The sequence below is a fragment of the Astyanax mexicanus genome, chromosome 5, assembly GCF_023375975.1.
Source record: "Astyanax mexicanus isolate ESR-SI-001 chromosome 5, AstMex3_surface, whole genome shotgun sequence".
NCBI lineage: Eukaryota > Metazoa > Chordata > Actinopteri > Characiformes > Acestrorhamphidae > Astyanax > Astyanax mexicanus.
Genome location: NC_064412.1, coordinates 15,173,502 through 15,189,155, shown reverse-complemented (window position 1 = coordinate 15,189,155; position 15,654 = coordinate 15,173,502). Strand labels below are relative to the sequence as shown.

At 37.6% G+C, this 15,654-nt stretch overlaps 1 protein-coding gene across 1 annotated transcript in view; it reads right to left on the bottom strand.

Annotated features, from left to right (window-relative positions):
- Nucleotides 1-15,317, bottom strand: part of tex264a (testis expressed 264, ER-phagy receptor a) — a 116,239-nt gene extending 100,922 nt beyond the window's left edge. Inside the window, exon 1 of the mRNA XM_007253271.3 lies at nucleotides 14,755-15,317. Within this exon, the coding sequence (XP_007253333.3) occupies nucleotides 14,755-15,012 (258 nt within the window). The 5' untranslated portion in view covers nucleotides 15,013-15,317. The remainder of the gene's footprint in view (nucleotides 1-14,754) is intronic.
- Nucleotides 15,318-15,654: the final 337 nt, after the last annotated feature.

The window sequence follows — 15,654 nt, the reverse complement described above, 5'->3', positions numbered from 1 at the left end:
TAAGTGTGTGAATGCCCAACTCTTCAGACCATTTCATTTAGTCCTGTGCATTCCAAATACCCCCTGTAGCGCAGTCCAAATCAGTGTGGAAACAAGCAATGTTCCCAGAGAAAATATAATCTGAAATGAATCTGATAGTGTACGTGAACAGTTACCTTTTTTGATAAGAAAGTTTGTTAAAGCACCATTGCACAACTTTAATGCGCCAACTTACAATAACAGTTTTTAAATATTGTTGATGCTTCACTTACCAGTAGTAATGCAAAAAAAAAGTGTCCTTTTTGCTGCTAGTCTGGGACCAGCATGTTATAAACTGCACAGTGTAACTTTGGTGAAGTGGGCAGGATAGTGCTCACAAGAACTGCCCAACGTTGTGTAACCTAAATCGTAATTGTGAAAAATCATGAAATATTACTCAACCATGTCAGTTTGTGTGTTTTATTCACTTTTAGTAACAGTTCTGTATCTCGCAGAATATAAAAAGCATGTAAAATATGTTTCCTGTAGGGTTCTGCAAAAAGTGTGAGGTAGGGGTTTGGCAATATTATTGCATGCGATACAAAATGGCAAACATTTTTGAATATTGTGAATGATATTATATCGTGAAATATCCATATAAAATGCCCATAATTATCACATCATTGCACTACTTTTTTGCTGTTTTTAGCAAAAGAAAAATTCACACTGTTCTCATTTCCTATTATATATCTACTAGAGACAGATTATATGTGTCAAGTATAATTTATTTTACTTTAATCCTGGATATATAGATCTGTCATATCGCCAAGTGTATCGTTATTGCAAAAACACTATGAATATCGTGTCTTTTTTTTTTTTTTTTTTATAATTGTATTTCTAATTTTTCCCATTTTCTCCCCAATTTACACGGCCAATTACCCAACCCACTCATTAGGACTCCCCCTATCACTAGTGATGCCCCAACACACCAGGAGGGTGAAGACTAACACATGCTTCCTCCGATACATGTGAAGCCAGCCACCGCTTCTTTTCGAGCTGCTGCTGATGCAGCATTTCCGAGCAGCCAGCGTGCTTGGAGGAAAGCACAGCGGTTCGGCTCCGGTACATCAGCTCACAGATGCCCTGTGCTGCAGACATCACCCTAGGAGTGATGTGGGGAGAGAGCGCCATCTACCCACCCAGAGGGAGCAGGGCCAATTTTGCTCCCTCTGGGTGGGTAGATGGCGCTCTCTCCCCACATCACTCCTAGAATATAAAAAGCATGTAAAATATGTTTCCTGTAGGGTTCTGCAAAAAGTGTGAGGTAGGGGTTTGGCAATATTATTGCATGCGATACAAAATGGCAAACATTTTTGAATATTGTGAATGATATTATATCGTGAAATATCCATATAAAATGCCCATAATTATCACATCATTGTACTACTTTTTTGCTGTTTTTAGCAAAAGAAAAATTCACACTGTTCTCATTTCCTATTATATATCTACTAGAGACAGATTATCTCTGTCAAGTATCATTTATTTTACTTTAATCCTGGATATATAGTGATATATGGAGTGCATTATTAGTAATGTTATTATCATGACATTCTGGATCATTGACCTCTGTTACTAATCTGATAAAATTCTTGTATTTTTTAATATCTCAGTTAGGGGTGTGCCATATCATATCATGTTCAATAAAAAAAATAATTTTGTAGCAATAGTGTATTTTTGAACCAATAAAAAATACTTCAGAGATCTGTCATATCGCCAAGTGTATCGTTATTGCAAAAACACTATGAATATCGTGTCTTTTTTTTTTTTTTTCATAATTTTATTTCTATTTTTTCCCATTTTCTCCCCAATTTACACGGCCAATTACCCAACCCATTCTTGATGTCTGCAGCACAGGGCGTCTGTGTGCTGATGTACCGGATCAGCCGGCAGCTTGATGGCAAAGCTGCATGAGCTGGGGTTCGAACCTGCGACCTCCCGCTCATAGTTACTTTGTAACTGTAAGCAATATTTTGTTGCATATAGCTGCTTTAAAACAATAGTTCAGGAAAAAAACTATTTATTCTATTTAAAAAAAAACCTCAAACATCTGTCTAAGAGGCTCAGAGACAAATATGCATGAATTTTCTGAAGTTAAATTTAGTCAATTTAAACTCTAAATACAGTGTTTTTTGCAAATATTAGAACAGATGTTAATTGTATTTTTCACCAAATAACTCCTTTAATTCAGGGTATCAGTATAGCTACATTTAGTACAGTAGCTTTAGGGACCTTCTTTTTTTCTGAGCTTCATTAGCTTACTGACACGGATACTGAAGTGCTCTGAGCCTGAATGGCTCCCTGCCAGTTATATGTCACCCCTTGCAAATGGGCAATGGGTTTGAGAGAACATTTCTGCTACTTGCCCTCCAGGCAGAGTTCTCTCACACACACTTTCTCTTTAATTAAACATGACAGAGAATGGGTATTGGCATTTGAAAGTAGCAGGGAAAGCAGGGCGTTTAGCTGCTGGCTTGCAGAAACACTCTGCTTAGGTTAGTTTCAACAGCTCGGCTTTGCTGATCTTCGGGCATTTCTTTCAGAGTGAGAAAAAGGACAGAGGAACTGGCAGAGAAACACTACAGTGCAGTGCAGAGTCTATAAAGACTGACCTTAAACCAGCCGGGCTCTCTGTGTCAATGGGGTTCAGAATTAAATGTGGCACTGATGTCGGGGCTTTGACTGGTAATACTTTGTTTTTGATGGTCTGAAGACCTTCTGAACAAGATTTGTAGATTGGTGTGAATCATTCTTCTGATAAATATACCAAAAAAATTGTACCCTGATGTCATAATCAGGGGTAGATATTTCAGGGTATAATATCGTTTAAGATATTCAAAAATGTTGGCGCTATTATTGTGTACAATACGATATGGCACACCCCTACTTATTAATGCTTCCACCTGCTTGTCCTGCACATCAGATCATCTAAACGGGGCAAAAAGAATGAAAAACAGAAGAAACTGTTTTTTTGTCTCAAGCCTTTTTTCATGTTCTCACCATCAGCAAACAGCCGCCTGGCGGTAAAATGCTAATAAATTTGACTGAAAGTGTCGAGCAGACACTGATCTGCTGCTTTCACCGAAGAATCCCAACGTCTCGCTCACTCTGCTCAAGGTGAGGACAAGGAGCTGTCAATTTAAACCCGGCTCATATTTCACTCTATCAAACTCAGTCTAAAGGTAATGGTGTGGTCCTACCTAACGATGTACAGCTTCAGCTGGAGAGAACAGTGGGGATTGGATAGAGGGGGAAAACACTGTCGATGTCAAGGTCTAATTTTACAGCAGGTGAAACACTGAGAGGAGGATTAAAACTGAGGCACGTTCACATCGGCAATCCTTTTCAGCGATTACTAATATACACATGCAAATGATCCATTCATTAACCAGCCACTGAATACTTTATTGAGGCAATTCAATAGCGTTTTGAATTAAATTAAGTCAAATAATGACGCATATAATTTCTTCATTATGTCTATTTAAATATTTTAAGTATATACAGGTATTTGTTGGAGAGTGGATCATCTGTAAAACTGCAGTAACACTCATGGTTGTGGTGTTGGTGTTAGTATGTGTTGTGCTGGTACGATTATACTGGAGGTTTTAAACACTGTGTTTATCATTATTCACTCTACTAGACACTCCTACCCAGCAGCTAACCACTTTATACATGTAAAGTCAGAGACAGGAGCTCATGTGTTGCTGTATAGCAGGAGTCAGCAATAGGCAGCAAACATGAAGCATCTGGCCCGTAAGGTTGTTTGAAATAATGAATGATAATGACAAAAATAAAATGCTTCTCTGGCAAGCTTTTGTTTACATCCCTCCCCGTCTCTCTGTTGCACTCGGCGTGACAATAGTTTCCGCCCGTCCCCGGTCCTGACCCAATTCACGTGCGTGCATTCGATGAAGCGTGAGGAGTGGTGTGTTTATTTATTTATTTTTCTTTTATTCTTGGGTTTATGTGCTTTGAGACAAACTGTTCTGCAATTGGGTTCATCAACCCTCTGGGCTGGAGAGCTACTAGTTTGTAGCACTCCATCCAAATTTTTTTATTTTGTGGCCCAGCACGAAATGGCTAAAATATCTGGCCCGCGGACAAACTTAATTGCCGACCCCTGCTGTATAGTTTGTGTTGGTCATCCTCTAGACTTTCTTCAACGGTAACAGGATGCTGCTGCCCACAGGGTGCTGCCCACTGGGTGCTTATCATGCATGTTTTAAACATTTTGTCTAAATAGGAAATAAATTTCAAATGTTTGAGCATAATCCATTTCAGATGTCTGGTTTCTATTACCACCATTGTTATCACCAATTTTAAATCAATAGGTGAACCAGCTCAAATAAGAAAAATGAATGCCAATCATTATATTTTATTAAAAAAATGATGACAAAAAATCCTCTGTAACAGAAGAAGGTGCACAATGTGCACAATACCGTTTATATTAACTTCAAAATGCATATCATGCTCATTGCTTTCATTACCTCGGGTGGTTGTCACTCGATAGTCATACGAACTGTATCCAGGCATTACAATGATTTTGAGATCAATCATTAATCCCACCACCCCAGCATGAATTCCTTCCTTTCCCACTGTCCAGCAAGATCACCAGCACAGCAGACAGTTGACCTTCTGAAACGGACAGTTTCGACCCCCTGGGGTCTAGCATGCTAATGAGTGCACAGCATTATACCAATTAAAATGGACAGAGACCCAGACCCAGACCGGCGCTGAGCGCCCATCAGAATATGATCCTCGGCTAATTGGCTGTTGGGGAAACAGTGGCTGGACACTAAAGGTGAGGGTGCCAATCACAATCCAAGCACAGTTACCAACTCTAAACACATATTTATAATGAACCCACCATCTTACCATGGAGACCACTTAGCTCAGACTGACTACAGACCACACAGAACAGAACTACTACAGTACATAGCAACAGCAGTACAACCTGTGCATCGTGAATATAACAGTCCACATACAGCACTGGACAAAAAAAAATATATAAGAGACCACTTGGTTTCTTTGATTTTACCAAATTAAAAACCTCTGGAATATAATCAAGAGGAAGATGGATGATCACAAACCATCAAACCAAGCTGAACTGCTTGAATTTGTGCACCAGGAGTGGCATAAAGTTATCCAAAAGAAGTGTGTAAGACTGGTGGAGGCGAACATGTCAAGATGCATGAAAACTGTGATTAAAAAAACAGGATTATTCCACCAAAAATTGATTTCTGAACTCTTAAAACTTTGTGAATATACAATTGTTTTATTTGCATTAATTGATGTCTGAATCCTCTGCATCTTTTTTTGTTATTTTCATTCAAATAAATGCTGTTGGGTACATTATTAGTATTTATTGGATTATTACCTTTTATTTATTTGTCATCACCATAATCCATAATCCATAATCCACCATAAGAGTAACTGCCCCTACTGCATGAGTGTCGCCTTGAGACCAGAAAGTGGATCATGATAGATGACCCCTTTCAAGACGGTGGATTTGGTGTATTTTTTGTTGTTAAAATAATACATTCAATAATATATTTTTTAAGGTTTAAAAAAATTACATTTAATTTTTTTTTTTAGGTTTTACTCACACTTTTAGGGGTGCTGGATTTTTTAATATACATATTTTTGCACACCTAGCACTGACTGTGCCTATGCTGTTTGGGTAGGTACTTGATTTTGAATTCAATGATTGGGAGTTGTGTCCGAATACCTTGGTTCATATAATATATGTGAAGAAATGAATACAGCATTTATCTACGTAAAACTGATCAGTGACACAGACAAAGAAAAAATCACATTATCTAAATCCTGTGTTAAAGAACGTAAAATGCATAAAGATAAAGCCTTGTTCAGAAAGCACTGATATGGACCTACTGTAGCTTCAGAATGTTCAAATGACTGCTAGACATAAACCACTTATCACTTTCTTATAAGCTCCCCGTCACATTACTTCACACCACTGCAGCAGGTGAGGGACTCCATACACTGAGCAGAACCGGTAGGCTGTGAAAAAAACGTGTCTGCATCAGTTTTTCTTTGTTTTTTTTTTTCTTTACAGGGATAAGTCATGTGATCAACAGCAAGTAAGCAGCAAGACATGAAAGTGCTCTTGTGGTTCAGTTAACACGGAAACCAGGCCATCACGATCAAACGGCATGGAAGAGACAGTGAGTTGATGAGTAATTCATGCTCCTTTCACAGCCCACCACCACTTACAGATGATATAAACTGAACTTTTTGCTCACATGTGAATGCAGAGAGGGCTGATCCATCAGAATCCTGCTAGAGAATGAAGTAAGCCTGTTTGTAGAAGCTGCAGTCTGTGAGAACACATTTGTCAGATTTGTCAAAACTATAATGACAGACAACCCAAGCCTGCTAATTCAGGGTTTAGTGATGATGCATCATCATATAATCCAAACTCTACACATGATAACATACCATGTACATCTACATAGCCTTACTCACACTGCTTTATGCCCAGTGCTCTTTTCACTTATTTCAATGACATCACCGCCATCTAGTGTTTGAGAAAGTACAACACAGTACCTTACAACTACAGCTCCATCACTGTGTTTTTCTCTTTAAAGTTCCACTTTAAAGGAGTCTTTTATTCTTGTATGAATGAAGTATGAATCACAGCCTTTCTTATGTTGTAAAACCACCTGTGTCCACACTTTCATAACATCACTTTTTCACAGGTTCATTTTATTAGTAGTACTGTTACTGTATGTAGACTAGGGGTGGATGATATGACCCTAAACTAATATCACACTACTTCAGGATATTTTTGCAATATCAATATTCTTGGAAATATGACAAAACATTCACATCACATTTTTTAAAATGATTTTATTTAAATTTTTATCCTATTTTCTCCCCAATTTCCAAAGCCAATTACCCAACACATTTATTAGTTCTCCCCCTATCACTAGTGGTGCCCCAACACCAGGAGGGGGAAGACTAACACATGCCTCCTCCGATACGTTAAGTCAGCCACCACCTCTTTTTGAACTGCTGCTAATAATACGCTCAGCATTGCCGAGGAGCATCACAGCACGCTCGGAGGAAAGCGCAGCGACTCGGTTCTGATACATCAGCTCACAGACACAGCCTTGTGCTGATCAACATCACCTTTTGGAGTGATGAGGGGAAAAAGCGCCATCTACCCACCCAGAGAGAGCAAGGCCAATTGTGCTCCCTCAGGGCTCGTCTTCATGGAGCTGATGGCAAGCTGCATGAACAGGATTCAAACCGGAGATCGTAGTGGCAGCACCTTAGTCTGCTGGACCACTCGGGCCCGCAACATTCAACATTTTTTTATTAATTTAAAAAATATACTACTAAAATAAAATTCATATTAAAGATTTGTTAAGTATAAATAACAGTTTAATGCATTAAGAACACAGTATGAATGTTTCAATGTTTTGTGAACAGCAACTTACTAAAACCCTGATTTTGTATACAATAATAATTGTGTAACATAAGTAAAGCAATGTAATAACAAAAAATCTACCACAAAACTAAAGTGTAGCAAACATAGTGCATGTACACTTAAACTGTTCAAATAAATACAAAATAGACTTCTTTCAAAAACATTGTGATATCACTTATCTTCTATTTTTAATACGATTGTAGCAATTTTATTACATACACTAATCACCCTTAGAAAAGTGTCAGATTATAATTATGTGTTCAACAGGAAAATTTTCATGCACATACTGCTGCCATCTCAAGACATTGTCTTGAAGATTGATCCTAAACCAAAGACAGCCCCATGGCTGGACCTATCTCTGACTGAAAATGTGCGGGATGTTATTTGACACAGTTTTAACACTCCATCCCACCATCCCCAAAATCTGCAGGAATATTCAAACAGCATGGGATGGATAGTGCAGGACACCATTAGGAACCTCTACAACTACATGCTGATACGTATGGAATGGTTCATTGCACATTAGACACTTCTCCTGTATGTGTACCTCTCAATATGTTTCAACTTCCAACACATACAGATCAATCAAAAGTACTAAAGAAAGGCTATATCACTGCTGCTTAAAAAATAGACATAACTTAATATAAAAAAATATATAAATATATATATATATAAATATATATATATATAAAATATATATTTTTATATCAAGTTTTATATATATATATATATATATATATATATATATATATATATATATATATATATATATATATATATATACACACAGACTATAGATTAGCACTCACATTATGCATTAATAAGAGTAAGGAACTGAACTGCCGGCTCTTACAATCATAGTTCTTTTTTAGGGGTTATTTAAGGCTACAGTAGTAGCTCTAAATGTTATTAAAAAAAAACATCTGAATTTCTTTTTTTCATTTGCTTTCCTTTTCATTTGCAAATCCCTTTCATTTTAATCTGCCAAACACACTCCCAACCAAGGGGTATACTGATGTTTGGTGGTGTTTTCTGTGTGTTCCTCCCGAACCTTTGATCAAACTCCAGACAGGATTAACAGTGAAAGCTACAATAGCATTTTACAGTCACACTTCAGCTGCTTTCACTCTCTTCTAGCAGACTGCAAAGGCAATATTAATACAGGCAGACAGCAGACAGCCAGATAAGCCACGTCACACAGGCTCAAGCTTTCAGAGCAGACTGCCCAGCACGCTCCACTTTTAACCAGAGGCAACAGAGCTGGACAGCAGATGATTTGTCTGCCCTTAACCAAGCTGCCACGTGGACCTGCTGTGCCATGTTACTTTTGGAGGTCCATGAAAAGCTCTGATGGCGCCGTGAAGTAATTTTAGTAACTTCCCAAGGAAAACTTAAGTCATCATTTTCCAGACTTGAGTCATAATATGCCTCGGGGATAGGCAACACAACGCTACTGCAGAGCGCCTAATTACTAAATTAATTTGCCAGAGTCTGAGGCAAAACAAGCTTTTTTTATATACAGCAGCACAAATGTACTGAGCCTCAGTGCTTCAGGGTAGCTCCTTTGTGCGCTTAGTTGACATGTCTAACATAATTATAATCTGAGACAAATACATGAATATTTACAAAGTATCTTATAGTTTCAGACTTGTTCTCTTGGAATGACTTGTCAGCCTCCTCTGTCACAGCCCATAAACACCATACACAAACAAGTGTACAAACTACAAGCCAATACTATCTAATTACATCTACACTTAACTATACACATACACACACACACACACAACACTGAGTAACTGACTTAATATACTGTCTGAAAGATTCTTCAGCCATAGGTCTCTGTCTCTTACTGTCCTGCATTATCTTTTATACCAGATGATATCAGCACTATAGGGTGACCATTAGGGCTGGACAACATACAGACAATAGATATAAACATACTGCAATAGAAATGTTTAAGTTACAGCGATATGATTTGTTATTGAAATTATATCGTTTTGACTGAAAAAAATTAAATGTCCTCTATTTTAGGGTATAACAAATTTGTCTGGTCAAGAATTTTGCCTTCTTTCTGCCACGATTAGTCTATATCAGTGGTTCTGAAACCATGGTACATGTAAACATGAAACATACTAAGGCGTTACACCACCAAAAAAATATTTTTAATGTATCAAAAACAAAAGATAATAAAGAAAAATGCACGTGGGTACCAGGAAGTGTTCAGAATCCTAAGTATTTGCCTGGTTTCATTGAAAACAATGACATATTGTCAGTGTCGGACAAAAACATATCTCTAAAATAAACTAAATAAATTTTCTTTTAATGTCATGGACTTAAAAATGAAAGTTATTTAGAAACATTTCTTTTGGAATTTGGAATACGCATTTCAATAGCATTAACTTATTGTTTTTTAATAACGTTATCACAAATTGCATTTTTTGTCCATATAGTTCACCCCTAGTTTGCTTGCATATGTTCTTGTGGATGACTTGTTATTAGCTTGACTGTGGGTGGTACATGGTGGTAAAATGTTTGAGAACCACTGGTCTAGATGTACCAAAATCTACATTAACTTGACCACAGATTAACAATGTCTAAGCACAAACATAAATAAAAACACACCTAAAACAAATCACATGGTTTTGTCTCAGTGGATCCAACTAAACCAAATATTTAGAAAAATCTTAAAATAAAATAAAAAAAGAATTTAGTTTCAAATCATTTAACAAACAGTTAAAGTTATAGCCAGTGTGACATATACAGACTTTGGTCTTATTTTACTACTGCTATAAAAAAAAAATGAATAAATACAGGGGACAAAGTAAAGTGGGGTCAGAGCACTGCATAGATGGGTAAAGGCAGAAGTCAAATTACATCTGTGTCCAGCACACATGGTCAATGGGGTCGTCTTTGTCTTAAGATGTATTCAACTTAAACATATACTGTACATTCATTGGCAGTGTCCAACAACTTGGTTCTACCTGAAGCCTCCCAGCTACAACATTGTAAATATGGTGGAAGTCTGCATCCCTCTAGCGTCTTCTTTTTTGAAAAACAAAGTATGTGCTCCATAATGACCAATGTTCTCTCTTTACCTGTACAGATTAAAACTGCAACATGGTAGAAAAAATCCTCAGAGCTGATAACTACTATCAGAATGCCGCAGTAGTATTTATACACACAAAAGACTAAATATCTGAATATGTCAGACTGACAAACTAGTGCAAAATGCCAAGTGTAACCAAGTGTATCACTTTGGTTAGCTAACCAAAAAGCTTTCATCACACTAACACAAGCATTCAGAAGTTAAACATTTCCATTAAAAAGTATGGAAGAAACAATTAAACAGTTGGCCAATTAAAATGTATGAAAAAAGTATGAAATGATTCTGATATGTAAGTCTTTTACAATTCAAATGGTCGTATCAAAGAAATTTCACAACACATTTATGAAATATTAGATTTGTTTAGAAATATGGTTCTAATACTTTACGTTCTAATAAAAGTAATACCCAGAATATATAATATTTCAAAAGTGTTAATAATGCAATTTGATATTATTCATAATACACTGTTTATTTTTGTTCTTTTTTTCCCCCGGAATGCCTTCTGGACATTAGTTTGCAACATTTAGGTTATGACATTAAATAACAATAAAATGTAATTGCAAACATTTGAACACTACACTCTTCACAAATTAGTTCTATATTTATTATTTTTTATTATTTAAGTGTTACTTAAAAGCAGGGCTCTACACAGAACCAAGACAACTCCGTTTTTCCTACCACTGCTTTGCTGACGACACTCAGCTATACCTGTCGTTCTCACCCGATGATCACTCAATCTCTGCACGAATATCACAGTGTCTCTCAGACATATCCGCATGGATGAAGGAACATCACCTCCAACTAAACCTCTCAAAGACTGAACTTCTGGTCATACCAGCAAAACCTTCTATTCAACACAACTTTGCCATAACCATCGACTCTCTCTCTCTCTCACCGACAAAGGTTGCTAGGAACCTGGGTGTCATGGTTGATGACCAGCTTCTCTTCACGCACAATGTGGCCTCAGTTGCTCGATCCTGCCGCTTTGCGCTTTACAACATCGGAAAAATTTGACCGTTCCTGACGCAACAGGCCACCCAACTCCTGGTACAAGCAGTCGTCATCTCACGCCTCGACTACTGCAATGCCGTACTAACTGGCCTCCCGGCCTGTGTAGTAAAACCACTACAGATGATTCAGAATGCAGCAGGACGTCTGGTCTTCAACCAGCCAAAACGGGCACATGTCACTCCGCTGCTCATTGAGCTCCACTGGCTACCGGTTGCTGCTCGCATCAAATTCAAAGCACTTACAATCGCCTACAAGGTGATGACAGAACAGGCTCGTTCCTACCTTCGCTCCTGAAGGCTTACGCTACCTCCCGGCCGCTGCGCTCCTCCAATGAACGTCGCCTCGCTTTGCCAAACACTCAAACACACAAAGCAATCCAGACTGTTCTCATACAGAGTTCCACAATGGTGGAACAAACTACCTTCCACTACCAGATCAGGAGAATCTCTCGCTATCTTTAAGAAACTCCTGAAGACAGAGCTCTTCAAAGAGCACTTACTCTCCTAACACCTCTAACAAACTAACTAATTCTAACCTCATCTCCTTCTTCCTCTTCTCTACTCCTTAAGGCCCTATCTATAGATGTTTTATTTTTAACTTCTATTATTTTTGTACTTAACCTCTTCTATTATTTGCACTTCAATATTGTAAGTCGCTTTGGACAAAAGCGTCTGCCAAATGTAAATGTAATGTAATGTAATGTACAACTCAAAGAATGAAAGCACTCTATAAATGATTTAATCTAACCACAAACGTTCCATTACATTACAAGAACATTACACTTAATTTAGTGTTCTATGCACTACACTGCAATAGATTTCTGTTGCAGCATAGACTTCGCTTCACCTGAACTCTAATATTCTGCCTAACCTGAAACCTTCTCAGCTATTACAGAAATCCAGTAGGTTAAAATGACCCTGTCGAATCAGCTGTTTTTGCTGCCAGTCTAACAGCATTGTGTAACTGGGTAGAAGAGAAAGTGTGTCCAGAAGAACAGAATGGGCGTCTATTGGGAACTGGCACCTGGGAGAAATCCACCAGCAGGCAGCTACAGCGGGGAGCTGCGACACTCCACTTCAGAAAATGTGCTGACACCGCTGAGAACAACAAACACCAGATTAGTTCAGCCACAAATATGGCACTCTTGGCAGAGAGAGCATTTTTCATGCCACTTATTACTGACAATGACTGCCAGAAAACACGCAACACGCCAATCTGTTAGAACAGCAAATCCAACAACATTTATTAGGCTACTGTTCGACATACTAGAACTTTTTCAACAGTTTAGTCCCAAATATGTGGAGCCCATCATTATTGCATTACAGCAGTGCTGGATGGAAGTCTGTGGGATTAGGCCCTGTTCCAGGTCTACAGCTGTCTGGTTTCATGGTATGTGATGTTTTAACCAGGGACATTCTCTTAGCTCAGTAATCTCAGCAACAATTCCTCCCACAGTTAGCTGTTATGTGGGCTGGGTTTGTTTGCTAAATACAGAATCTTTAGTCTAGCTGTGTCACACGCAAGTATGAGGAACTTTTGCTTTATGTCTCCTCCCTAGAGACAACACAACAAACGTGAAACAGGCCTACAGGATTTCAGATACAGGTCAAAGAGAAACAATACCAAAAATATTCAAATAAAACAATTAATAAGCTAATAATGACAATAATGAAAATATAAAAGCATGTTATGTTTGCATACATCTGTTTTAATGTGAAACTGATTATTTTGTATAAGTAATAACATTAGAACTGTGAATTGAGACATGGCAGAGCATATGCCATAAGTCTTACCTACCTCTAATATGAACTATGAGGGGAGAGGTCTACTCTGTGTCAACTACACCAAATATATTTTTAACCAAAAGTAAAATAAAAAATCCTAATGGAAGCCTAATGGAAACCAATATATCTCAAGTAATTGCTGAGACTAATTGATTTTAAATAATTGTGTTTAGGTGCCTATATGGACTAAACACTGTCCTGTATCACCGCTGCCCAGTGAAAAACATGCATCTCCAAAACAGCAACTTTACAGAAGAGCGATAGAACCTGTAAAGAGTGTATTTCAGGTAATTTTAAAGAATTTCTATTGATCCATTGGTCCATTCATCAAGAAATATTGTGTGTTAAGTGTGTTCAGAGTATGTAATAAATTAAAATCGAGAAAAACTAAGATACTTGTTCATTGGACACAGACGAGATACACTATATATACTTCAATATATATATTTATTTCTCTGAACAGAACAGCAGAACCTTCTTAACTTTCAATAGACATCAGTGTATAATGATTGTTTTTCTTTGGACAGCAACTATATATTAGCTATACATCTGGGACAGTAGGGGTGGGCGATATGTCTCTAAAATAATACCACGGTATTTCATGGTATTTATGCGATAATGATAAAAAAAAAACTGAATTAGAATTTTGTTTTTTAAGAATACACTACAGCAACAAAATGAAAATTGCATATGACAGGGTCTGGCACACCCCTAACTGATATATTAAAAAATACAAGAATTTTTAATCAGATTTGTAACAGAAGTCAATGATCCAGAATGTCATGATACTAATAATGCACTCCATATATCTCCATATATCCAGGAATTAAATAAAATGACTGATATTGGACAGATATAATCTGTCTCTAGCAGATATAAAATGGGAAAATAGTTCAAATTGTTCTTTTGCTAAAAACAGCAAAAAATAGTAATTTGATGTGATAATTAGGGGTGGGTGATATGGCACGATATTTCAGGGTATAATATCGTTCACAATATTGAAAAATGTTGGCGAATTTATTGTGTATGTTACGATATGGCACATCCCAGAGAGTATGGCAAATCCCACATTTCAGAGAGTAAAAGTAAAGTATAGAATTTTTATTATTCTGATTCGCAGTACATGGTTTGTTGTTAAAGCCAAAACACATCTGGAAAAATAACTGGAAGGCAGAAAGGTCTTTAATACTGGGTTAGGGTGTGCAGTATCTAGCTAAATTATGCTTTATTATGGCTCAAATAAATAGGAAGCACTGTGTGGAAAAAATGCACCACTCTTTCTCCTGGTGATTCACTGCATCCTGGCAGTATGAGGATGAGGGTGAGGGTGATGTAGTGGGGAAATAGCTCCACGCTGTCTGAGAAGAAGCTGAACACAAGCTCACCTGGTTGGGGTCATCGTAGTACACCCCAATGGAGCAGAGTTTGGGGGCAATGCTGCAGCTCTCGGTGAAGGCAGCTCCGCTCTCCTTGTAGGAGCCTTTCTTGAATTTGTAGGCGATGGTGATCTGCTTGACCGGCGGAGATCCTGTGCGAATAACGACCTCGGAGAGAAGTCCGGAGTAAAACACCAAACCGAGCAGAGTCAAGACCAGACTCACCACCAGAACACCGATCAGACATAAAATAATAAAGTCAGACATGTTACCGGTCAGCTGTCCTGCTCCTGTTACAACAAATCACTTCCACTGTGTTGAGTTACTGATAAAACTACCAGCAAAATACTCATTAACCATCCAGCTCAGCTAAACGCTCAGCCCAGCCTGTACGCGTTAAGAACGAACAACCCTACTGCGCTAATGTCACGGTAAAATTCCCCGGAAAAACCGTGAAAACGTGCCCAGGAAGATTCACGGTGTTAAACGGACTGTAGAGATGTTGTTACCCTGTGGTCTGTTGACACAGCTGACCGCTTTATTTCCCTCAATACTGAGCTCCGCTTCCTGCCTCTACCACGTGCTCTGGATCACACTACAAAACAAAAGTCACGTGTAGTCACAATACTGTATAATTACATAGACTACATATATAGTACTAAAATAACTTAATATATTTGTATTATTATAAAATAATTATATTCTACATAAAAATTGTATTAAAACTAGAAAGTTTACCTTAACAGAGCTTTAGATGAATTATTACTAGTAAAAAAAAAAAAAAAAAAAAAAAAAAAAAACAGAAAAAGAACAATATATAGAGGACTCCTACATTCAGAAACACAACATCCAAACTCACCTAAAATAATAAATATTAAACTAGTCGGTTATGCTTTTTGCGTGTCTGAC